Source organism: Anoplopoma fimbria, chromosome 10, assembly GCF_027596085.1.
Source record: "Anoplopoma fimbria isolate UVic2021 breed Golden Eagle Sablefish chromosome 10, Afim_UVic_2022, whole genome shotgun sequence".
Lineage (NCBI taxonomy): Eukaryota > Metazoa > Chordata > Actinopteri > Perciformes > Anoplopomatidae > Anoplopoma > Anoplopoma fimbria.
The window spans coordinates 15033649-15058367 of NC_072458.1; the positions used below are offsets into that span (position 1 = coordinate 15033649).

Sequence of the window (24719 nt, forward strand, 5' to 3'; positions counted from 1 at the left end):
TGACAAAACAAAACATGGCTGGTTCCATTTAGCCCATGGATGGATGGATGGTTTAGCCAGGCGCCTGGTGTCAGGAAGCTGACAGCAAGGACTACATTATGCGATGGAAGGATATTATTCACGAGGATAACTCAGGTATCTGTTCCAGTTGAGACACTAGACATCGCGCATTTCTAAATTAAATTTTTGCGACCCCAGTTCAGAATTCAAAGCTTTCCGACCTCCTACTAGAAAGAGTATAATGGAACACCACTCAAAGTCTACTGGAAACCTCGGGACAAATCCATCTACCCAGACTTCACACAACAAGGCAACTTAAAGTATATTTGATGGAATACGTTATCATATATTATAAATTGTTCCTCATGTAAATGAATGTCAAAATACATCAGATGTCAGAGGGTAACTGGTTATGGTAAACAATATTTTCTGCTCAAAAGTGATTCCGTAAAAACCATGTAGAGGCTGCTTCAATTGTGTGTACATTAGCCAGTGAGCCATCGGTTTGTCCTGGTCAGACATTTGTTTTGTTTACATTTGGTGTCATGTACTTGGAATGCTTGGAGGTCGGAAGTTGAGAATTTCTATTTGGAAAGTATGGACCTGGAAGTTGTCTAGAAAGCAGCGTTAGTAAAAGGGGGAAGTTGACTGAGGTTCTGCCGGGTTCCAAGCCTGCTCAACTGTTATTGGAGCACAGAGTGTAAAGGGGCTGGAATTAAAGGGGCAATTATTTTTGTTTAAATGACAAAATCCTTGTTAATACGTGGAGTGTTTAGATTTTACAAACAATCTGAACAGCTGACACAAATTGAATTGTGAACACAGACAGAAAACACAGTATTGTGTTATAGCTTTTCAGACTGAATGGAGACAGAAGCCCTGCATGAGAAATAACACTGAACAATGAAAACCAGAGGGGACCGTTAGCTAGCATAGCTAACTAGCTGATGGGCTAATTAAACACTGCTAGCTTCTACGGTACGGACAGTAGCTTTGTTGTAATCTAAGGCCTTGACACGACTTGCCAGTTCCAAACACACACAAACACACGCACACACAGTCTTCCATATGAAGTGCTATAGTTTCTTCTCCCATTTCATTTTAAGGGGGGAGAAGCTAAAACTTATTAGCCATTAATAAAAATAAAAATACATATACTTTTATAAATGAATTAATTGTTTGCATCAGCCATTCAGCAGAAAGAGATTTAACAAAGTTGGAGACTACAGCCAAGCTTAGCTGTGTGGCTAAATGTAGCATAGCAGTGCATTGTGCTAAATGCCAATGTCAGGATGCTAACATGCTCACCATGACGATGTTAACAAAAGAGGTTGCAGTTATAATGTTTATACTGCATTCACTATCTGAGTTTAGAATGTTAGCATGCTAACATTTGCTAATTGAAATCAAACACAAAGTAGAGCTGAAGCTGATGACAATGTCACTTGGGTTAAAGGTATTAAGTCATAAACCAAAGTACCTGACAAAAGTCTGCACGACATCGTACGGAGGATTCAGAGTTAAAGAGTGTAATCCAACCAAACATGTGGTTGGGCATATCATTTAAACACTAAAGTAATCGGTGACTGTTCCATTCACACACAGTAACTGCACAAATACAGATAACAGTTTGGTAGAAACACATCGACTGTTGCCCAAGAACTGAAGGAATCCAACATGGCTGCCAGAGCGCGTAATGGCCACCTGTGACCCTCTGCCACAGTGTCGTTCTCATGTCAGTGCTGAACCTGTGCCATGATGTTTCAGCACACTACAATCTGGATGTTCTCTTTGAACGCTTTACATGCACCTGCCTGCCTGTGTGTCATCCTATAATAACTCCCTTCAACAGTCACTGCATGTTAATTCATCCAAATCAGACACATGGTTTCAAAGATTAAGTAGTCAGCGTAGACAGACTTCTTTAGAAACAGAGGTTCCCTCTTCAGACTGAAATGTGTTGGATGGTTAGTTCTGAACCATCACAGCCACTAAGTCCATGAGTAATACTGACTGAACACTGAGTGTTGTTATTAGTGTAGTGTGTGTGTCTACATAAAGTTCTAGGAAATGGGTTTGAGGTCCAAACCAGTTTTCTCCTTTACAACAGGCTCACACATCACATGTATCGGTGGGAAATGTCTGGGAAGCTCTGGGTAACGTTACTGCCTCTAAATGATCATATTTACAGAACAGAAATGAATGAAATGTGCTAATGAAAAAAAAAGTAATTTAAGCTTTCCTGTGGCTGTGATCAGGGAAGAGCGTCCACACTTTGGCTGCATGCAACTAGCCAATATCTGAGAATGAAATTCCATGTGGACAAACTGAGACATGGGTTCCTGTGTAAAGAGGATGGTACTGGTTTGTGTTGCTGCAGCCACATCTGGTGGTGACCCACTGATTGATTGCACTTCACTGAAAAGGAGAGTAACTGGACTGAAACTGGGTTTTCCACAGTGGGACCCAGTGCTTACATACAGCCTGGGGGCTTAGTGGGCGCTTGGAATTTGATAACTGACATTTGCGGTCCAACATTAGCAGAGATCGACACTGGCAGAGTAACACATCGTCATCCCTAAAAATACACCTTGATGCAATCCACCATATTCGGCACATCTCCCCCCGACTCTCTTGCTGGCCATCAGCCAGCATCCAGACCTTAGCCACTCTCAATTGTAACATTCTTTTCCTCTTTTTAAAAAAATGTTTTCCCAATTGGAAATATGCAAAGTGCTCCTCTGGAGTGAGGCAACTTGTGTGCAGAGCATGCACACAATGATTGATCCATGTCTCTTCCATAAAAGATATAATCCACATCCTTTTTTTTTCACCCTCTGACACTAGGCAACTATACATAATCCATACAGATATTTCAATAGTTTCTGTTTTTAGCTATGATGATTATTATCGTCTCCGGGGGCTAAAACCTCTTAGGTATGCCACCATTTCATAAGGAGACGCCGCAAAACAAACAAACAAACAAACTAACGAATAAACTACCCATATAAAAAAATAAGGAGAGGTTGGGTGGTGGGTCAACAATCAAAAAACATTCTAAAAACCCCCAAAAAAGAAGAAAAGGAACCCAGGCTTCTCGGTTTCTAGACACAGAATCTGTGGTTTGGATGCATAAAATGCATTTCTACCTTCAGATTTGAGTTCTTTTCACTTTCTCAAAGAACATGTGATGCCAAGAGGAGTTGCTGGGTAGAAAGGGTTCAGTCTGTGCATACTGGATAACCAAAGGTATTTAGGAGTAGGTGGCAGGTAGTGAGATGGTTGGAAAACAATTCGGTCTCCATCTCTGAGTGGACACCATCTTTCCCCGTGAATACTGGGTGAGTTTGTAGACAACGTCCTCCAGCCTGTGAGCTCCCTCCTTGCTGGAGTTTATATCGACTGTTGTTAGGCTGAAGGTGCAGTCGGGACGTAGCTGTGTCTCAGTCCTGATTTGTACAACTACAGTATGTAGTTAAAGTTACATCCACCTGGTAACTGTTCAAATCTGTAGCAGGAGAGACCGAGATCTGAAATGAAGAAAAGATGAGGACTTTTTGATGGGAATGGTTGGAGCCGACTAGCAAAGAAAAAGGTTTTCCAAACTCTGATCACATAGGATTCTCTTTTGTACATAGCTGCACCTTCTGTCCGTTAATTCCAGTTGGCTCTGAAGGTAGCAGGGTCTCTCTCTTCAAAATTGGTGATGCATGAACGTGTCGGAGTTTAAGCTGTGTATCGGTGTGAAAACAGCTCTTTCCACATGACGATACAGTGTGGGTGCTCTGCTCTCAATTTCAGGCCTCCCTTGTGTTTGTTCCTATCAGAATTTTCCACATTGTTACTCCAAGTTAGCGAGCTAACACTTTTTACAAAGCTTCAAAGTTGTTAAACTTTATGTTGCATAGCAACCAGAATGCACCCTGTTGATCTTCTGTTACTAGCAATAGTCATATCTAAGCTTTATAATTGAGAGGAGAAAAAATCCTACATGATCTTGGCCTAAAGTGGCCCTACAATGATTCAGCAGCACTGCCCAAAGTAAAGGAAAACGGCAGAGAAACAAAAACGGACCAAACACTTATAAAAAGAAAAAAGCTTAATGAGTAATCGTAACTGAAGCAAAATGGTAGTTGCAGGTATAATAATAGTGCTACCAACAGCAATAATAATGGGAATTATAATTGTTAAACAACGTTGACGAAGAAGATTTTTACTATATAAGAACATTTGAGATGACAGTTTAGTGTCTTTGTCCGACTTGGTGGGTGTTCATGGGTTGGTTTAAGGTAGGCACACGGACAGGCACTGCATGCGATGGGGGTTGGTGGGGTGGGGATGTTGGTCGATCTGGGAGTGCTTCAGTATGGGGTAGGAGAGCAGGATGGGGGTGGGGTTTGGGGGGGGGACGACGACTTCAGTGGGGCAGGTAAGCTGGGCGGGGCTCATTTCTGTCCGGTGATGGACTGCGATATGGAACGAGGAGGGATCATGTCCAACAGGTACTCTCTCTGCCGGTCTGCTAAGCTGGAGCTCTTATGGGCTCCAACTGCCGCTGGGTTCAGATAGGCAATATTTAACCCTGTGGGAACAAGACAAACACCTATCAACACCTTACTTCATCTTTGGGTTTTGGAGTTTATTTATTTACCTACAGAAGTAACCATCTCTTATTTAAAACAGGCTGCTATTATAGTTAGTTTATTCTTTCCAGCATATGTATTTATTTTATATTCAGGGTTTTTTGCTCATTTGCATCATCTGAAAAACAGTAGCATGACATTTCACTCAACCACCAATGTGAATCTTGTGTTTGCATTAGAGATAAAGTCAGGCGGTCACCATAGTCAGTAGGACTCGTGCTGACTGAACGACATTTCCTCTCTAAAGCCGTTATGCCAGCATGGCAAAAAAAAAAAAAAAAAGAAGTCAGTGCAGCTTTTGCCGTTTTTGATGACCCATGTCTGAAATGGTCCAGTTTGTAAAATACAGAAAAATGCAAGAAGTTCATGTAAAGGCAATAACAGGTTATACTTCCTGTAGTGGAAAAGGGCTCAATGTGAACATGCCAGGTCAAATACAGTGGGTACGGAAAGTATTCAGACCCCTTTAAATTTTTCACTCTTTGTTTCATTGCAGCCATTTGCTAAAATCGAAAAAGTTCATTTTTTTCCGCATTAATGTACACTCAGCAACCCATCTTGACAGAAAAAAACAGAAATGTAGAAATTTTTGCAAATTTATTAAAAAAGAAAAACTGAAATATCACATGGTCATAAGTATTCAGACCCTTTGCTGTGACACTCATATTTAACTCACATGCTGTCCATTTCTTCTGATCCTCCAAATTGAGATGGTTCTACTCCTTCATTGGAGTCCAGCTGTGTTTAATTAAACTGATTGGACTTGATTAGGAAAGGCACACACCTGTCTATATAAGACCTTACAGCTCACAGTGCATGTCAGAACAAATGAGAATCATGAGGTCGAAGGAACTGCCCAAGGAGCTCAGAGACAGAATTGTGGCAAGGCACAGATCTGGCCAAGGTTACAAAAGAATTTCTGCAGCACTCAAGGTTCCTAAGAGCACAGTGGCCTCCATAATCCTTAAATGGAAGAAGTATGGGATGACCAGAACTCTTCCTAGACCTGGCCGTCCAGCCAAACTGAGCAATCGTGGGAGAAGAGCCTTGGTGAGAGAGGTAAAGAAGAACCCAAAGATCACTGTGGCTGAGCTCCAGAGATGCAGTAGGGAGATGGGAGAAAGTTCCACAAAGTCAACTATCACTGCAGCCCTCCACCAGTCGGGGCTTTATGGCAGAGTGGCCCGACGGAAGCCTCTCCTCAGTGCAAGACATATGAAAGCCCGCATAGAGTTTGCCAAAAAACACATGGAGGACTCCCAAACTATGAGAAATAAGATTCTCTGGTCTGATGAGACCAAGATTGAACTTTTTGGCGTTAATTCTAAGCGGTATGTGTGGAGAAAACCAGGCACTGCTCATCACCTGCCCAATACAATCCCAACAGTGAAACATGGTGGTGGCAGCATCATGCTATGGGGGTGTTTTTCAGCTGCAGGGACAGGACGACTGGTTGCAATTGAAGCAAAGATGAATGCGGCCAAGTACAGAGATATCCTGGAAGAAAACCTCCTCCAGAGTGCTCAGGACCTCAGACTGGGCCGAAGGTTCACCTTCCAACAAGACAATGACCCGAAGCACACAGCTAAAATAACAAAGGAGTGGCTTCGGAACAAGTCTGTGACCATTCTTGACTGGCCCAGCCAGAGCCCTGACCTAAACCCAATTGAGCATCTCTGGAGAGACCTGAAAATGGCTGTCCACCAACGTTCACCATCCAACCTGACAGAACTGGAGAGGATCTGCAAGGAAGAATGGCAGAGGATCCCCAAATCCAGGTGTGAGAAACTTGTTGCATCATTCCCAAGAAGACTCATGGCTGTACTAGCTCAAAAGGGTGCTTCTACTCAATACTGAGCAAAGGGTCTGAATACTTATGACCATGTGATATTTCAGTTTTTCTTTTTTAATAAATTTGCAAACATTTCTACATTTCTGTTTTTTTCTGTCAAGATGGGTTGCTGAGTGTACATTAATGCGAAAAAAAATGAACTTTTTCGATTTTAAATGGCTGCAATGAAACAAAGGGTGAAAAATGTAAAGGGGTCTGAATACTTTCCGTACCCACTGTATAAGGATGGGTATTTGGCTCCATCCGGACATATATAAAATATAGCAGATAAAAATACAACCCTGTCTTTACTCTACTGTGTTTGCCTTTCACACAGCATTGCGCTGCATATGCAAATGAAACTTAGTTTGTGAGTTTGTAAATTATTTGGTTCCACTGGTAGGGCCACACAAAAGGGTTGCAAAATGTTCAACTTTGACTGTCAAAGAGCAGTGAATAAAATGTTCAGGTAGCAGCTTCTCATTTATTTCATATCAGCTGTCACTCATTCATGTTAATTCAGTGAGTATCTGGATGACAGAATGGAATGAAGTCATCCAGTAGTCTGGTTAAAGTGCTCAGAGCAACCTGGTGTCTACTTGGCCAAAGATCTTATGTGAGGGAAGCAGCTCCACTCTGTCACACCAATCCACAGTCAGAGTGGACCGAGTGTCTCTATATTTCAAGAACTTGAACAGAGTGAGATGTCTTCTCTCCAGCGGAATGATTTACATTCATTTCAGAAGTCACATTCTTTCTTAAAAGTTTTGAAACAGGACCTTGGCTCAAGTAGGTTTTTGGGACAAGAGGCTCATGAGACTTTGTCAGATTGAGTATCTACAGCTGTTATTTAATGTGTCAGATGCATGTTTAATCAAACTGAAGTAAGTAGAAGTGTCAGACTGAACATGGATTCAGTATCAAGGGCCTAAAGCCCCCGATGGGGTCATTCCTGGTGAACATGAGTGGATTGAGGCTCACAGACACACAGAAGGTGGTGTACAGTAGGTACCTGGGATGTTGTAGATCTGGCGACGGCTGTCATGCTGCATTCTGTTGCTGCTGCTGCCGCCTCCACCACTGCCACAGTGCTTGGCACTAGTCATTCCCATGAGGCTGCTGGCCACTGACAGCTGGGAGGCCTGGGCGAAGTTGGACAGGACGCCTCGCGCCGAGTTGGACAGACCTCTCTGCATGGAGGCCTGAGGCTGGGGAGCCTGAGGACAGTTAAGACATCCCATATCAACGCCACGCAGTCACAAATCACCCGCTGGTGGCTAGCAGATGCAATGCATTACTGGATTTAGTCAGTTACCAAGATCAAATACCAGATATTTGCTTACTCCAAAACGTATAAATGCAAAAAAGAATCAAAGGCACACTGTTGGGTTTGTGCAAAATGAAAATACCTGTATTCTACATGGCAAAAAGTATTAAAATGACCAATTTACTTGACCCTCTGTCAGTTGCAACGCACTGGTCATTTAAATACATTTTGCAATGTAAAATAAAGGGATTTTAGTTTGGCACAAACCCTGCTCATTATTTTTTAAAGGACATATTTACTTAAAAAAAAAAAAACATATTCCACCCATGCGATGAGCCCGTCACAGTCCACCTGCAGGATCCAAAGAGCACCTGTATGTGATTACCACAGACCAAGCAGTGCTTCTACTCCGTTGTCTTCAGCAGAGATTTACTTGTTACAGCTTAAAACATGCTGAGAGTGCATTTCTCCAATTCACTTCATTATGAATTAGTTTTATTTTTTTCGGCTAATAGTCCTTCTTATAAAATCATGCAATTAAATGTTGGGCTTTGGTAACCTGTGAGGTGCAGTAAGGTCTAATAAATAACTCAACAGATTTGAAGGGAATAGAATTGTTAATAGAACACATGAGACATTCAAGTGAGCACCGTTCATCAACCGTTTATGAGCTTTCATTTGATTTTTCAGACCCTTCTGAGGATCATTTCAAAGCTCCAGGCAGACAGACATACTGATACTATTACACAGGTGGAGGCAGGTGTAGTGCTGCGGTCAGAGGGCATGCTGCAGTGTACCTGGCGGAGTGCATGATGTCGGATCATGGAGTCAGTCTTGGAGGCGTTGGGGCCAGTAGGGGCCGAGCTGGGAGAGAGGGCCGCCTGCTGCTGCAGCCTCTGTTCAATCTCCTGACATGGAGGCACATTTAGGAACGCACATGGATTAGTACATTCACACACATTATTTCTTTAGAAAAAGTTTAGTGAACAATAAAAACATTGTGCTCTTTTTTTAATTTAACCATTTTTAAACTACTACAAATCCCTACAAAATACCACATAAAGATACCAAGACCTTGAGTAACACCATAAGAAAAGTTATGCTGTGATTTAAGACTAATGCTAATTTAAAAAAATGCATTACAGGAAGGCACTACTGTTTTTGTTTTGTTTGTCTTGTATAGCACCAATGGACTAGGCTATAACTGCATTTCTTTGTGCAACCCTGTGAGGCAGAATAACAACGAACCATCTTTGAACCCACGAAAAATAACACATTTATAACATGCTAAAAACTATGTGGGGATACATGGGATTAGCATAGAGTGGGCAAGTCTGTACAGGGGAGACTTGTGTGTACCCATAGAACACATTTCATTCACATATCTTAAGATGAGAAGTGAAAATAAGGCCATGCCAGTTTTTCCCCTCTCCTTAGTTTAGCCTAACTTTGGAGCAGTATTGAGCCTCATTCCTGGCATGGTTGGTACCAATGGATGCCTTAGGGCGTCTAGTTTCCTATGATGAAACTGAGGCTGACAGCCTCTGAATGGGAGTGATGCTGGCCGAGGACGGCGTGGTCCTAGGGGAGTTTAAGAGGTTAAACTGCTCTTATATTCATTCCTTAAAGGCCCAAAAGTGCACAGAAACCCTTTACTAGATAACAAAATGTATTATTTCACTGGGATACAGGGCTGGGCGGTAAACTGAGGATGATATTCAGTATGCTGTGATAGATCTTTATGTTTAAATGAACATAGAAACATGTGATTGATGCAGAGGCACAGTGGTGCTGACCTGCTCCTGCTGCAGGGCCTTCACAAAGGCGTTCTTCAGCCTGTTGGTGTGCTCCGCCTTCAGAGCTTTCTTCTGATTGGATGTCATGCACTGCTCGCAGAGAATCCTCCCACTCTTCTCCTGCTTCCAGTGGGGGGTGAAGTCGGTTCTGCATTGTGCGCAGAAGAAAGGCTCCATGCGTCCCAGCGTCCCTCTGAGTTTACCTACACAGAGGAATGTTGGTGCTTACTTTATCCATCAGATTGGTGTCAGAGGTTTTAAGGCTCAAAAGAATGATATGAAAATATGAATGGTCGGCTGCTTACCCTGACTGTCGAGTACACTCTGCACCACCTCTTCCAGACCCACCATGTAGATGAACTCGCTGTTGGCAGCAGAGGGCAGGAAGTGGAGGAGTGGGGCGGGGGGTTTGGGCGGAGGGATCTCTAGCAGGGTTTTCTCCAGCTGCTTCCTCAGGGCCAGCTTGGCTGCTGCCTGGCTGCTGGCCTGGTCGGCCATGGAGCTCACCCCTCCTCCGGCCGAGTTGGACATGGTGGATGGGCTGACGGCCGAAGCTCCGCCCATCCCGCCCGCCACCCCTCCGGCTGCCGCCGCCTGCATGTGGGCCAGGTTCATGTACATGGCACTGGAGCCCGAGCGCTGGGAAGCTGCCACCTGCTGACTGGCCTGCAGGGAGACACACATTCTCTAGTGCTTAGCAAAGTAAAGTCACATTTAAGGTTTGAAAGCTGCTGTCACAAAATAGAAAAAATCTGCCTGACCTTTTTAAATGAAATTCAGGAGAGACGTTGCTATCATTTCCCCCCCAAAAGCCTAAGCTACTACTTGTGTTAATATTTATACATGAGTTTCACATATTTTAAGTTCTCCCTGTCCACTTTTGAAGCATGACATTTGATGGTGTAGAGTTTTAGTCCCTTTTAATATGCTTAATAAAGTCCACAAAAATAGTGACGTTTATAAAGATATTCGAGATAAACTGGATAAAAAAAGGATATGTGTGCATAGTGGATCAAAGTGCAAAAACTTTGCAGTCAGTGAACACATATTTTTATTTGGTCTGCTTTCATTTGTGCACCCTGATACCAAACCAGACTTAATAGACTAGCCAGACGGACTATGGCTAGACTTAGAGGTTTTTACAGGTCAATGTGGATCATAGTAACTGATAATCCAGTCTGGGATGTCAGGCCTGGTCCTGTTGTATTGCTGCACATCTGGGATCTGTGTGTCAGTATATTTAATACCTGGACGTCATGTTGGTGTTTGCTAACTATTTCTATCTGCTTAAGTGGACTGCACTTTGGACTGGCCCTGATTATTCTCAGGTCCGACTGTAGTCAGGTTTCTTTCTAGAGAAGGAATTATATGACATCAAGAGTTTACACATTATACTGATTTCTGTCAAGAACACCGGAAGAACCTCTAATGGGGTTTGTTACATGCTGCGAAAAAAATGAAAACATGAAATAAGCAACATTAAGCAAGGTTATGTTGTTGGACCGAAACTATAGAGATTTCAGTTGTTACAAATGTTAACGGGATATTAAATTAGGTTTTCTTTCCTGAAGTTTTTTTCACTACGGTGACTTAGTGTAAACAGTAAAGCATGCTGTAGAAGGATACTCATTTCTTAATTTGTTGCTCTTCACCACTCAGTAAATGTTACAGATTTTTTTAAACAATTAAAATCACAGTACAATACACAATTATCTCTTAACAAGCCGTTTCTGTTGCAGACATACAGAAACAAAGGAAGAGAAAAGCTCACGTCTGTGTCCACACAGTGTATGAGGTTAGTGACTGCAGAGCAGAGCTGGGAGCCGGCTGGGGTTACCTGCTGGTAGCTGACGGCGTTGGCCATGCTGCTGGAGCTGGAGCGAGACATCCCAGGCTTAGAGGAGAGCCTCTGGCCCTGCAGCTGGGCAGGGTTGGGGGCTATCACTCGCTGGGACATCAGCATAGGGGGCAGGCTGGCATTGGCTGCTGACCTGATGACTGTGTGACCCTGGAGAAAAAACAAAGAGGTGTTTCATGAAAGGAAAAGGCTCAATATACAGGAGACATTTTATTCAGTTGGACAGGAGTTTGGTCATCATTCTGCTTTAATTAATATTAAACATGCACTACCAAGCTCCTGTTTCATACTAACAATGAGGCAAGTTAAACTTGTAATAATATGTATGTGTTTATGTATGAACTTAACAGTCAGCAGTGTGTTTTCAAACAGAAGCAGCAGTATTATCAATGCTAAACATTAACAGATTCCATGGCGGTGGATTAAATAAGCATCGTTGATGAAATTCTACTGAACCCAACCCTAAAGTCACACTTAAGGGATAAATTAACCACACGCAAGTGTTCAAAAAAAAAAAGTGTAGTTTTTTTATTTTCTGGAGAAATCAGAAATCTTTTTATATTTAACTCAACTAAAGTTATCAAACACAATCAGCCGCCAGGATTGCTTTAATTGTGAAAGGCTGCCTGATACTGATAGTGCTGTGAATGCATCGCCATCCCAGACACTGGCATGGAGCGCAGCCAGAGACACAGACTTTTCCTTAGAGAAACCGGCTTAGACAAGGGTCAAAGTAAAGCAGGGGGAGTGACAGTGTAGCCAGTTGGTGTGTGTAATCTCGGGTTGGGTCGTGGGTCTTATATCATCAGGTCGGGTATCAACGAGATTTGACTTAAATGCACCCAATGTCCAGTTTACCAGGTCCACCTAGCTAGAACTTTCATAGTATAGTCAAACTGTCCTGCGCTAAATGCTGATTTTCAACCTTTGCTCAGAATGCCTCATTTGCATATTTGAACATAAATTTCAGAAAACTGCTAATACACAAAATAATGATCTTAATGCAAGTAATCAGTTGGGGAAATTTCATAGTGATATCTAGGAGTACATTTTTTTTTACCCTTTAAGAGGCATTCATGTTGACATATGTTAACACAAAGCAGTTTTTGTGAGCATCCATATTTAAGGTGGAGTTCTCCCTTCATGTACCGTGGTGTTAAGACAGACGATATACACAGTGTGGGCAGCAGGGGGCAGCAGCTAACAAACCAGGCAGAACATCACCATCCATACAAAACAAGCTGATGAGACAACACACAGAGAGAGAGAGAGAGAGAGAGAGAGAGAGAGAGAGAGAGAGAGAGAGAGAGAGAGAGAGAGAGAGAGAGAGAGAGAGAGAGAGAGAGAGAGAGAGAGAGAGAGAGAGAGAGAGAGAGAGAGAGAGAGAGAGAGAGAAATCTGCTGAATATTTAATACCATCTCAACATGTAATGGAGGAACAGGGCTAAGTCATGCAAGAACAAAGGCTTCCAGCAGGAGGCTGTCTAACAATCATAGCAGGACCTTTTAGCATTCATAGCATTCTCACCCATTCATTGTCCAGATTAACCCAGTCCTATAGTCGAGCAACACCAACCTATTAATGCCAATTCAGCCTGACCCTTCACCCTGACCTCACAGAGACAACACACTTTTTGCCAAAGCAAATCTTCTCTAGAACTAGAAAGATGAGACCTTTGGAGAACCGGAGCCTGGAGAAGGATAACATTCACCTCTGGAAAAGGCCTCTGAGTTCTGAATTCTGTTAGGATTCCTCCAAATGAAAGTCAGGACTGTAGTCATGACCAACAAGTCCGAGACACGACTAAGCACAGTCAAATTTAAATTAAAAAGTGACAAAGATAAAGTCCTCTCCAAAAACCAAGCTTGAAGAAGGGCTTTTCGTTCTGTAAAAAGAGTCCTCCAGTGATTTAGAACTGTTTTTTAATTAGGTTGCACAGGATCCTGATGTCAGTGCTGAGAGACTCAAACAAAAGGAACAGAAGAGAAATGGTAGAGCGTACAGGTGGAAAAAATATCCTTTCAATCTTTTTGTATTTTTCTAAAAGAAAAGTAAGGATCAGAAATTAGCCGATATGATTAATAATATGAAATACATGTTTCTTCCTCATGATTGTAGGTGTGTTTTATTTTATTTGGCAAACTTCACTTTGCACAACATTACTTTAGGTCACGGTGTGGCTCCAAAATGAACTAACACAGCAAACAACTTTTTTTTTACTATAGGTTACATCTCTGTGTGCAAACACTTTGACTGAACTTATTTTAGATCAAGGTTAGGCAGCACAAAGTCACACTTTTTATTTTATTTTATTTTAATTGTGCAATTTGGTACATTCTGGCCATGATTTATAAAATAAAACACCTTACCTTAAGAAAGGATATTATTTCTCTCCTTACTGAATAAAAAAAATAACAAAAGAACCAGAATCTACATCCGTCAGTGAAAAAAAAAAGTTAACATTCTTGTCACTTTCATATTAACATATGTGACTGCACACTGACAAGCTGTACTAATACACCAGTAGTACAAGTGTCAAAGACAGACACAGTCCTCCTGCTCGGGACTGAGGTAAATTATTGTCATTATTAATTTATTTTTTATTTTATTTTTTTACATTATTATTAATTATTTTCATTCATTTTTACTATATACATTGTTTGACTACTATGTGGTTTACAAAGGCGAGGTGACTGTCCGTATTTCAGCTCACTGACTCCACGGGAAGTGAAGCAACTGCAGAAACACTGAATTCGCAAGAGTAGTCCTTGTTCGAGCCGATATTCATCTGTTGGCCTTCGTTGTGACGCCATGGGAAATATTAAGTTAGGGTTTCCCTGTGGCTACATGCAGAGTGTTTTTATTTATTTAGGACTCATAAAAAGCCTGTTGTCTCTAAAGCCCTGAGTGTAGCATTTAAAGTGTTAACTGGGAATATTTCCATTACGTCGCCTGATTTTTTTTTCTGGAATGCATGGCTCCATGAACCAGACAGAACCCCATGTAAATTCTTCCTTTATTCTTGAAGCAGATGATGCTAGATGACTGTAAGAAGGCCTAAAAAGTGATTGTGTGAATGTATTGAAGTGTAGGTATTGGGTCTATAACGAATACCCCAAAAAATTCCGGGGGAGGATCCCCACAACCAAGAACACTTTGCCATGCAGACTGGAGGGGCCAGGGTTACCTCTGAGCCACAGACGCCCCACAATAGAACACAACAAGCCCCGATCTAAGCCCTGCGGACCGTGACCAGTACACTGAACCAGTCCAAGTACAATCTGTGGAGCCATCCTTTGTATTTGTTTTCCCCACCTGATTCACTCAGGACTTATACCGTTATAGGGATGCACCCGAAACCCAGTTCTAAACAGGAACCGGTTCTAAATGAGTAAAAACCCGGAGTATTGATAAGGTCCGAAGTTAGCTCTCTGCTATCAGTACTTTAGAAGTTATGGAGTGAGAGCCCCTCGTCTCAGACCTCCTCTCTCTGTCTGTGTCTTCACACGAGGGGCGGAGCCGTGCTTTTTGACACACACACACACACACACACACACACACACACACACACACACACACACACACACACACACACACACACACACACACACAGACACACGCACAGACAGACAGACAGACAGACAGACAGACAGACAGACAGACAGACAGACAGCGTAACGTTAGCGATGCCATACGGAGTTTGATCAGCACAACAGGCTTATCAATGAAAGCTAATCACTTTGCTTGTAGTTTAGTTGAGAATGTATTATTAAGATTTTAAAACTTTAAAATGTAAAAAAAAAGATAATTTGTTTACATACAAGAATAATAAAGCAACGTCTATTCTTTTCTAAATGAATTGTCTTTTCTTTCTTACAAAATAATCAAACAGAACTGATAAGAGTATTGATTAGGAACCAAACCAAAGCAGTATGGATGGTAAATGGACTGTACTTGTAAAGCACTTTAACACTACATGTCATCATTCACATCCATTCATAGACTGATGACAGGGGCTACAATGCAAGGAGCGACCTGCCCATCAGGACTCTAATCATTTAGAACCATTCATACACCGCTAAAGACAGCCTGCAGGAGAAATTCGGGTCCAAGTGTCTTGCCCAAGGACACATCAACATGGACTAGCGGAGCCAGGGATCGAACCGTCGATCCTCTGGTGAAGGACGACCCTGCTTAACCAACGAGCCACAGTACTAAAATAAGAGTACTAACATAAAAATCGATAACATCGATACCCATTCCTTTACGGTTATTGTAGTTATACAATCTCTGGAGGTGAAATGTATAAGAACACACAAGCAAACACACACTCACCTGTGCATTGCGGAGGTTCTGGGGCTCCGGGTTGTGCATGCCTGGCCTCACAGGCAGCTTCCCCAGGCCAGGGGAGCTGTGGATGGGCGGAGGCTGCACAGAGGATGCAGCATTCTGAACCACTGGGACCTGCACACATCAACACAGCATTAACAGGGCAGTAGGATTCATGGAGTACTAACGTGTGTATTTGTAACCCAGAGGTATTACTTCACATACATTTTAGATCAGATTACAGTTTACAGTTTACATCTTAACAGAAAATCTAAAAAGAACATAGCAAAGACTAGTAAAGACCCTTTTTTATCCTATTTAACACTGATCATTTGATCACCATAGAACCAAGCAGACCAAGTACCCCACCAAGCAGAGCGTGCAGTCTTACACCACTTATGTGGTGTGATGTTTGTTTGTATGCAGTAAAGCAGGGTAAGTTTCTAATATATAAACCTATGGTGGTCATCTGGCAAAAAAAAGGGAACTTTTAACAAACTACAGAAGAGGATGCCTTGAAAATGTTAATGTTTATTTTGATATTTTAGTGAGATAAATGGAAACTGGAATATTCAAACATGTAGAATGCTAGTGTATGCTTTGGAAAAATGTTTTGAAGTGTGTTAATTTGTTGTATAGATTAGCGTTACCAAATATAATCAATGACATGGTTTTTAGCCTATTGTTTTATTTATCAATTATTCTCAGTGGTGGAAGAGGTACTCAGATCTTAACTTAAGGCTGTGTGCCGAATGAATCCCTCTTCAAGTTTCAGGGCGCTACAACGTGATCAGACATTTTTTCTTTAGTTTTAATTAAAGTAATAAAATATGTCGAATACATATGATTGACACTTGTTATTTCCAACAATGCACAGTAATATCTTGTGGATATCTATGCTCACTACAAACTACAAGGCCTTGGGAATGGAGCTGCTACTTAAAGGAGAATTTGCCTTTTTTCAACCTCATCTCTACCTATCTGAGCTTTGGGAGTGAAAAACGCCTGCAGTGTCCCTGATCTTCTCTGTGTGTCTGGGTGCAGCTGCTAACACTGTAGTACTTCCTCATCGAACTACAAAGTGATACTCTCAGCTTTTTGGCTGTGGGGCACAATGCAGCTCAAAAACTTCTTTGCCAAAAAATGGCATCTTAAAATGTAAGAACAGAGGATGTTATGGACAAGGATTTTACAGTAGATTTGACCGTGTTTGGATGACTTGGAAATTCAGAATTAATTTAAATGGTGTACAGTTGTATTTTTTTGGTTTAATTTTGAGACTATTCCTTTAATTGATGTTTTTTGAGTTTATTTAGTTTACTTGTCACCCCATGCATCCTGGTACATCCACAGCAGGAGAGGTCAGCTTTCTTGCTCATTATAGCACGTGCTAGAAAATGTCGACTACATTTAGCATCAGCACTGAAATCCACATAAACGTTTAGTGCCATCACAACAGTACTGGGCTGGAGGAACTTAAACCATGTAGGATAAGAGGGGGTATTCAAATCCTTTTTTTGAGTGGCTTACAACTAATTAGGGATCTTTTTTTTTACATGTGTAATTGAATATATCTATATGCAAGTGAAGAAGACAGTGTGCAGGTTTTCTTTTTGTTCTACATTGTACAGTGTAAAATATGCATCGAAACTAAGCTATGAGCGTAATTTTTTTTTAGATTCCCAAAAATCCTAACCAGTATTGGCCTCATAAATCCAGAATGGGTTGTGCCAAACTTTCCACACTGCTGAGTAGCTTAATCTATAATAATACAACATAATATATTTGTTGATTATATTTTGTAATTAATAATATTAATAATATGAAACTGCAAATTAACCTGTAACTGCAGCTGTCAAATATATGCAGCTTAGTAAAAAGTACAATATTTTCCTCTGAAATGTAGTATAGTATAGTAGAAGTATAAAGTTGCAGAATATAGAATACTCAATTAACTTGAAAGTACAGTTCCACCACTGAATATTCCCGAAGCAGACAGATGCAACAGAGTGTCCAGCAGTGCTATCAGCAGCAGCACTGACCTTCTGCACCACGTTCTCCTTCTGCATCTGACTCTGACGGAGCTTCTTGAGCAGCACCAGGCGAGCCTCCTCCAGACGCAGCTCCTCTCTCAGAGCTTTGATCATCTGCTGCCTCTCTTCTCCTGTCTTCCCCTGACACACACACGCACACACACACGCACACACACACGCACACACACACACACACGCACACACACACACACACACACGGAATCCAGATGGCAAATGTAAGGCAACACATGACACACCTTTGAGCTTAACAGCCTGCCTAAATACACCTTTGAATAAAGGAGCTACAGAAGTTACTGAAAGGAAATGTCTCTTTCATTCTAATATTCTTTGTTATTTGTGACTAGGTGTGTTATGTTTCTCTTAACAGTCCTGACTTCTCTTTCATTTCATTTTCATTCTTCTGTATGTTATAATTTAGATTTTTCCTTCTTTATGATTTCCGAGTGGGATGTTCCATCGAAGGCCCTGAGTAGGGAAGCCATGTTGTGCCGCTTTATCTCTTACTAAAGAATCCATAATGTTAATGAATCAACGACCGCACAGCCTTCCTTTTGACAGCTATTGACTCCGACATGTTATTCTGGTTTAAAACAGCTGTACATCACAGCGAGGGTATTCTCTAGAGATTCACCTTGAACATGTCCAGGTTGGCCTGGTGCAGTCGTTCCTCAGGGCGAGGTGTTGTTCTGGGACTGGACGCCTCATTGTCTGACAGGATGATGACGTCTGGAGACGGAGTTCGTCTGTCATGGTCTGCATCACTGCGTGGGAAAACAAGAAAAACAAAGCTTTTAGTAGAATCGGAAATGCATGTCCATTATCAAACTTTTTCTCAAAACTGGATCTAGACACAGAGCTTTAAGGCTGACTTGGGAGGCAGTTGACACCACTTGGATGAGAAGAGCAGCGTAGCCTTTAGGAGCTGCTAGCAGGGCTGTCCCTTTAAATATTTTGAACCTTTCATATTTCACTTTAGTGGCCCCTTTAATCCCACTGGTCACTCTAAACTGATGCTGTTCAAAGGCATCCACCTTGATGCCTTGACCTGATATCATTTCAGGAAGTGTCTGGTTTGTAATGCTGATTGCATTAACAGCTGCAGCAGCAGTCAGTCTCTGGCACTTCTTTTCTTTCTTTGGAGCTCCTGTAAACCCTTGGTATGGATGATGCCTCAGATCTGTCTGGTGCAGCCACAATAGTCTTTCACTAAGTGGAGACGCAATATTCAGTATTCAGGCCCGTCTCCACAGGCTTTGGGGCAGTTATGCGATTCTTCCTGGCACATCCTCGGAGGCTCAGTCAGACTGGATGGGGGACGGGTCTGTGAATGGCCATCTCGGGGTCTCTGCACACAGGTTTGTCCTTCCTGCAGGCTCTCCCATCTCTGGACCACTTGTGAGGCGCTGTGACCGTGACCGTGACCGTTGGGTTGAGAAGGACTGAGGCCCTTCTCGCCAGGTGTATAGAGTTTGGGGGTACGTCCGGCTCTAGGATCCAGACATCTTCCACTTCATAATGATGGAGCCCACTGTGCTCTTGGAAGCATACACATGGTTTGATACCCTCGTCCAGATCTATGTCTCCATAAAGTTTGTGTGGCTGTGGAGGTCTACAGAAAGTTGCTCGGCCTTCAGGGATTGGCCTTTGGTTTGATCTGTGATAGTGGGACCTTAAATACACAGGTGTGAGCCTTTCTATATCATTTCATTTCTATCAGCTGGACTGAAATCAGGTTGTAGAGACATCTCAAAGATCAAAGCTCTCAGGATGCACCTGAGCTCAGTGAGGAGAGCCAAACCAAAGGCTCATAGATTTCTGTTTTTCATCGTGATTGTATTCAATTTGAAATGAAATCTATAAAACACCTGTTCCTCTGAAAGAAGTCAAATTTAAATTTAAAACTACACTTTCGCAAGTTAATAATTTTCTGATAACTTCCGAATAAAAGCAACTAACCTTTATCCTTCAGGCGGGTCAGTCTCAATAAATCTATTACGCCCAGTACCTACATGTTTGTAATCCCAGCAGCGATATAAATTGCCACAGTTGCAACATTTTTTTCAATAAAAGGTTCCAGCAGATTCAAACAGGGAAAGGACCAACTACCTGGATCCTATTGACCCAGAGCAGCACCTGGCAGCCTGTCTGAGGTAAACCGTTGTAGGGCCTAAGCTACTGTAAGCTATTTTATGGAGTTTCCTTTGAGGAGTAATAAAAGGAAAACTAAAGTTTGCCATCTTGGTCCAGACTACATAGCCTCTGTGTTAGCTGTATGCTCTGGATAACTTGTGACTGACAGGTCTCTTCCACGGTCTGAGAGTCATCAGTGTTTTTTTAACCCTTTTACAGTGCGTTTTCAGTTCACAAAAGTTGATTGTGACATTTTTCGTTGCCTAAAAATGTCTTATTAAGAGTCCGGCAGACAGAGTGGGATAAGATGATACTAACAACCAATTTGATTTTAAGGAGTTTAACCTGGATTCCTGTCAGCCTCGTTACTTTACCGAGAGGTTTTATTAGCAAAAATATACATTTTAGATCACTTTTTTCAAATAACAGTAACTAGCAACAAAATTAGGAAATTAACCATTCATTTAGATTCAAAACAATTAAATTACCAAACCACAGAGTTGAGTTTTCTAATATAGCCTGTGACCTGCAGTCTATTAATCTAACTGTCAAATGATTTGATTTGTAGCCAATTAATTGAGTCTCTGCATGTCCGTTTCTAAGAGAAGAAACGCTCAGTATCATTATAATATATGACATGAACATATGGTATACAAGTCACTTTGTTGTACAAATTGTACAAACGTAGTGAGTCTGTCTCTTGGTTAAACATCATTCTTAGACCGATAGTAAGCAGCTAGCTTAGTAAAACAGCTGGGGGATAGTGGACATGATATATTACCCGACTTACAGTTTGTTGTTATTAAAGGTAAATAGTTGTTAATGGGTAATTCGTTGTTATGTCAACCACCCATGGTGGCCTGGAGTGATATTCAAAGTGCAATATTTTAGACATGTTGCCCAAACAAAAAGACTGCAGGTCACTAAAACGAATAATCATTTATCACACAGCCTGCAATGATTCCTGCAGGTGAATAGGAAAATGGCAAACCACTGCAAACTCTATACTGAGTTATAACCAACAGACTGTCTGATCTGTGTACCAGTGTGTTTGGTACATGGAGCAACATGGTGTTGTGTAAATACAAATGCCTTTTTTTTTTTTTTTTTTTTTTTTTTTTTTTTTAATTTGTAGCGAACGTCAGGTCACTGCTTCGCTGGTCATAACCACAAAAATAGAGCCCCTTGTGTTGTATGACACATTCTAGCAGGGGTGGCCAACCATGTGCTGCTGAGAACGGCAGTCTCCACCCACTGGAATGTCCTCACACCACACATGTTGACGTGGGACAGCAGGAAAAGCACAGGTGGAAACGACCGAATGAATCATGGCTTTGAGGGTCCTGGCATTGTTCATGCCGGCTCACTGCCCTGGTTTACTGGGACACTTGAATAGAACAGAGCCACAGTAGATGATATCAGTAACATGTGTACTTTTCCTACTATGTAGTGTGAAAATGTGTTCTTTCCTCTCCATACAGACCTGGTTTCAGTTGGAAACACTAGTTATTTTATTCTCAATGCTTCTTATGTGTAAATACTTTATTCTCACCATCTTCTCCCAGCGCTCATATCCACAGGCTCATCCAGCATGTTTTCCTTCCCATTCTTACTGGGTCCAATATGGCTGCTGTGGCCTCCCAGCCTTAGACTTCCATTCAGCTTCTCCTCATAAGCGGCACCCATTAGACTCTGGTGGTGGTGGAGGCTGCTGGCTCCGGGCCCCTTCCCGTCTCCCATGCCCCCCCCCACCTCCAGGGCTGCCAGGTCGGCTAGGTCCTTGCGTTTAAGTAGTGCCAGCATCTTGAGACGCTCCATGGCCTCATGGCCTTCCATTTTGAGGCGCTTGGCCAGCGCTTCCTCTCGCTCGCTGGGCGACTCCAGGCCTCGCTTCAGCAGGTTGAGCCTCAGCGCCTCCTCAGACATCCGCTCCATCCTGGACGAGACAGGAGGACAGAGGGGTTAGCAGAGCCACATCAAACCTCAACAATCAGGATCTCAATCCCCCTTCATGGATTAAGGTTTAGTCGGCATATGACGGTGATGCTGAAAACCTTTTTTTTTTTTAAATCTGTGGTTCTAGTAGCTGCTAAATACATTGAATAAGCGTTTGTAGGAAACATTGCCAATTTTAAAAAGGGCTCTCTCCATCACTGTAGCCAAGTGTTAATGACATCTGTACAGTTTGGTGGTATTCTTAAGAAAAAACTACCCTTACAGTTAAACTGTCATCTACAAGCACAGTTAGGGTCCAAAAACCGAAGCCGGAAGATAACACTACTTTAAGAGTCTGCATAAGTGCAGATGTTCAGCATGGACCCTGGAGGACTTTGGAAGTCTGCTTTTTCCTGCTTCATTTTACAGGGTACAGAGTAACACAGGGTAACAGCATAACAGGCTGTGAACTTTATGTGAGCTAAATCCTGCGATGGAGACAGACATGGGTGACGGACACGGAGGGCAGAGGGACTTGTTTCTGCTCTCTGTTCTGACGCTCTTAGCTGTGGTGCTGAATGTTACACATCAGCTCATGTACTCTGCAGCTGAACTGGCCTGTAACTGTGCAGGAGACATTGAATATTTATCATAACAAAAAATATCTATAGATAAGAAGAATTAGTCAATGAATCAGCTTGAAGTGCCGTAACTGAGTCTCTTTATTTGGGTACAGTCAGGAACATTGTCACTGGGTCACCTAAATTCTTAGGACTCCCCCTCCACAGACCATGAAATCCATTCTTATTGAATTGTCCTGCTGCATGGACGGACAGACAGACAGACAGTCAGACACTGCCAATGTAAAGTCCCTCTGCTAACAGCGTGCAATAAGGCAGAGCAGCGAGTGTTACAAATCAAACAGCACCTGATTCAAACAAAGGTGTTTCACCAACCCATGTAACCCCAGTGACCTGAGGATCAGTGAAATGCCAGGATGCAACAGGGGTAAATACATTAGCAGACAATATGAGCAGCTGATTGTAAGCTCATTCAGGTGGAAGTGGGCTAAACACAGCGGGCTAAGAATAGCCTGGATCTATGTGCTTGTTGGTGACAAGTACGTTTGTGAAATGTTTGATGCCTCTGAGCCTGTGCGCGTGCCAGTGATTCATACCAGCGAGGAAGACTTTGGCGAAAGACTTTGGCGAAAGTCAGCATGGGGGTTGACAGAACATTGAACCAATCAAGATGCTGCAGCAGAGCATGAGCTGGAGGAAATGACCGAGCAGAAACTCACTGTGGACTCACTTCACTTTAGTTTCAACTCTAGTTTAAAGAGGTTTTATGGTTATCGTTAAGCTAGCAGCACTGTTTTGTCCAACATTAGATCCTAACGAACAGCTTTCCAAAATAGATCTACACCACAAGGGAGGACACAATAACAGTAAACTCCAATGGAACCTATACAATTTTACAGTCTGTTAAAGACTTGTAACCAAAGGAACACTACTAACATGTGAACACAGCACTTTGCACTGGCCCGAGTAAGTAACTAATGGCAATATGAAGAATAAATTACAGTAAAAAAACGCCAAACACCCTTGGGAAGGGAAGTGGCTCTAATAAATCAACTCCAACAGGTGACATATGAAAAAAAGGAACTAGCATTTCTGATCGGCTAAACGCTGTGTACAAGTCGCTAAGCTAACAATGCTAGCCCTGACTTCTAAAGGATGCACACTCAGCAACTGTCTGTGATCATGAGCAGATTCATCCACCTGTGGTGAACACCTGAAAAAAGGTCCCCTAATTCATGACTTACTGAACATGCTCAGTTCTTCACCGCCCCAATGTGTTTCTGTAACTTCTGTTATTTACAAACTTTATGTAATATAATATGGAAGACGGAGGCTGATCCGACTATAATAGCTGGTGGCCGGATTGAACACTGCTCAAAAACAAATGGATACAGCTGGAAAGAAGTACTGTCATCACACTGGGTTTAATATATGAACCAAGGCAATTAAGTGACAGGGCCAAAGTGTGCCCCGTCACTATTGGAGACAAACTGAACATTTCATGAACACCTATTACTACATTTGTACACAAGGGTGGTTTTGACCCGTTTTCTATGAATCATGAACAGTTAATATTACTGACTATTGTGCAAATGAACACAACTCAAGCAAGTTTCAAGTGTCTGTCAAGAAAAGACAGAATGGAAACTAATGTCTGCCTGTAAAGTGTGTATATATACTGTATATATGCACATAGAATAGTCAGCAGTAATGTAAACTGTGTTAAAACACGTTGGTGTATGCAGGCTTCTCCTCCATTATGACAGACAGTGCATCATGCGTGTGGCCAGACAACATGCAAATGGATGCTTTTTTTTCGAGCACTGCACCACGGCAGCAACACCACCTGGACTGGAGTACAATTTGGCAAAAATGTCATGAACGGCAGAGCGTCAGAGACTGTATTTCAGGCAGAGATTTAATTGGCCCTTTATCACTTAATCAGCTCTCTATTAGCAGATTATTTCTGCTGGTGTCGTTCTATCGGTTCCCCTCATCTATTGGATCACGGCTCTAATCTGTTCATTCTGTCCGTAACGTGTCTGTTATCCATCACATCTACAGCAGCCTCTTTAACACAGGGAGGAGTCTTAATGATCGCACAGTGCGACCCTCCCCACCACTTCTTCTTCTCTAATTAATTTGCGACGCAGCGGAGGAGCCCAGTCGTCGCCTCCATTTGCTGGGAGAAAAACACAAGCAGCCCCTGCAACCTCTCTGCCGAGCCTCCACCTTTAATGAGCCAGAAAGCACCACTGAGAATGGCGCTGATGAGCCAATCAGGGTTGGCCTTG

General features: G+C 42.3%; 1 protein-coding gene across 1 annotated transcript in view; it reads right to left on the reverse strand.

Moving 5' to 3' along the window:
• Positions 1 to 4400: 4400 nt before the first annotated feature.
• gatad2b (GATA zinc finger domain containing 2B) overlaps positions 4401 to 24719 on the reverse strand; it is a 45005-nt gene continuing 24686 nt past the window's right edge. Inside the window, exons 2-11 of the mRNA XM_054606049.1 lie at positions 21462 to 21845; positions 18411 to 18540; positions 17768 to 17899; positions 15732 to 15860; positions 11375 to 11545; positions 9843 to 10203; positions 9538 to 9740; positions 8539 to 8649; positions 7487 to 7691; positions 4401 to 4582 (exon numbers count right to left, since the gene is read on the reverse strand). Of these exons, the coding sequence (XP_054462024.1) occupies positions 4446 to 4582; positions 7487 to 7691; positions 8539 to 8649; positions 9538 to 9740; positions 9843 to 10203; positions 11375 to 11545; positions 15732 to 15860; positions 17768 to 17899; positions 18411 to 18540; positions 21462 to 21844 (1962 nt within the window). The 5' untranslated portion in view covers position 21845 and the 3' untranslated portion in view covers positions 4401 to 4445. The remainder of the gene's footprint in view (positions 4583 to 7486; positions 7692 to 8538; positions 8650 to 9537; positions 9741 to 9842; positions 10204 to 11374; positions 11546 to 15731; positions 15861 to 17767; positions 17900 to 18410; positions 18541 to 21461; positions 21846 to 24719) is intronic.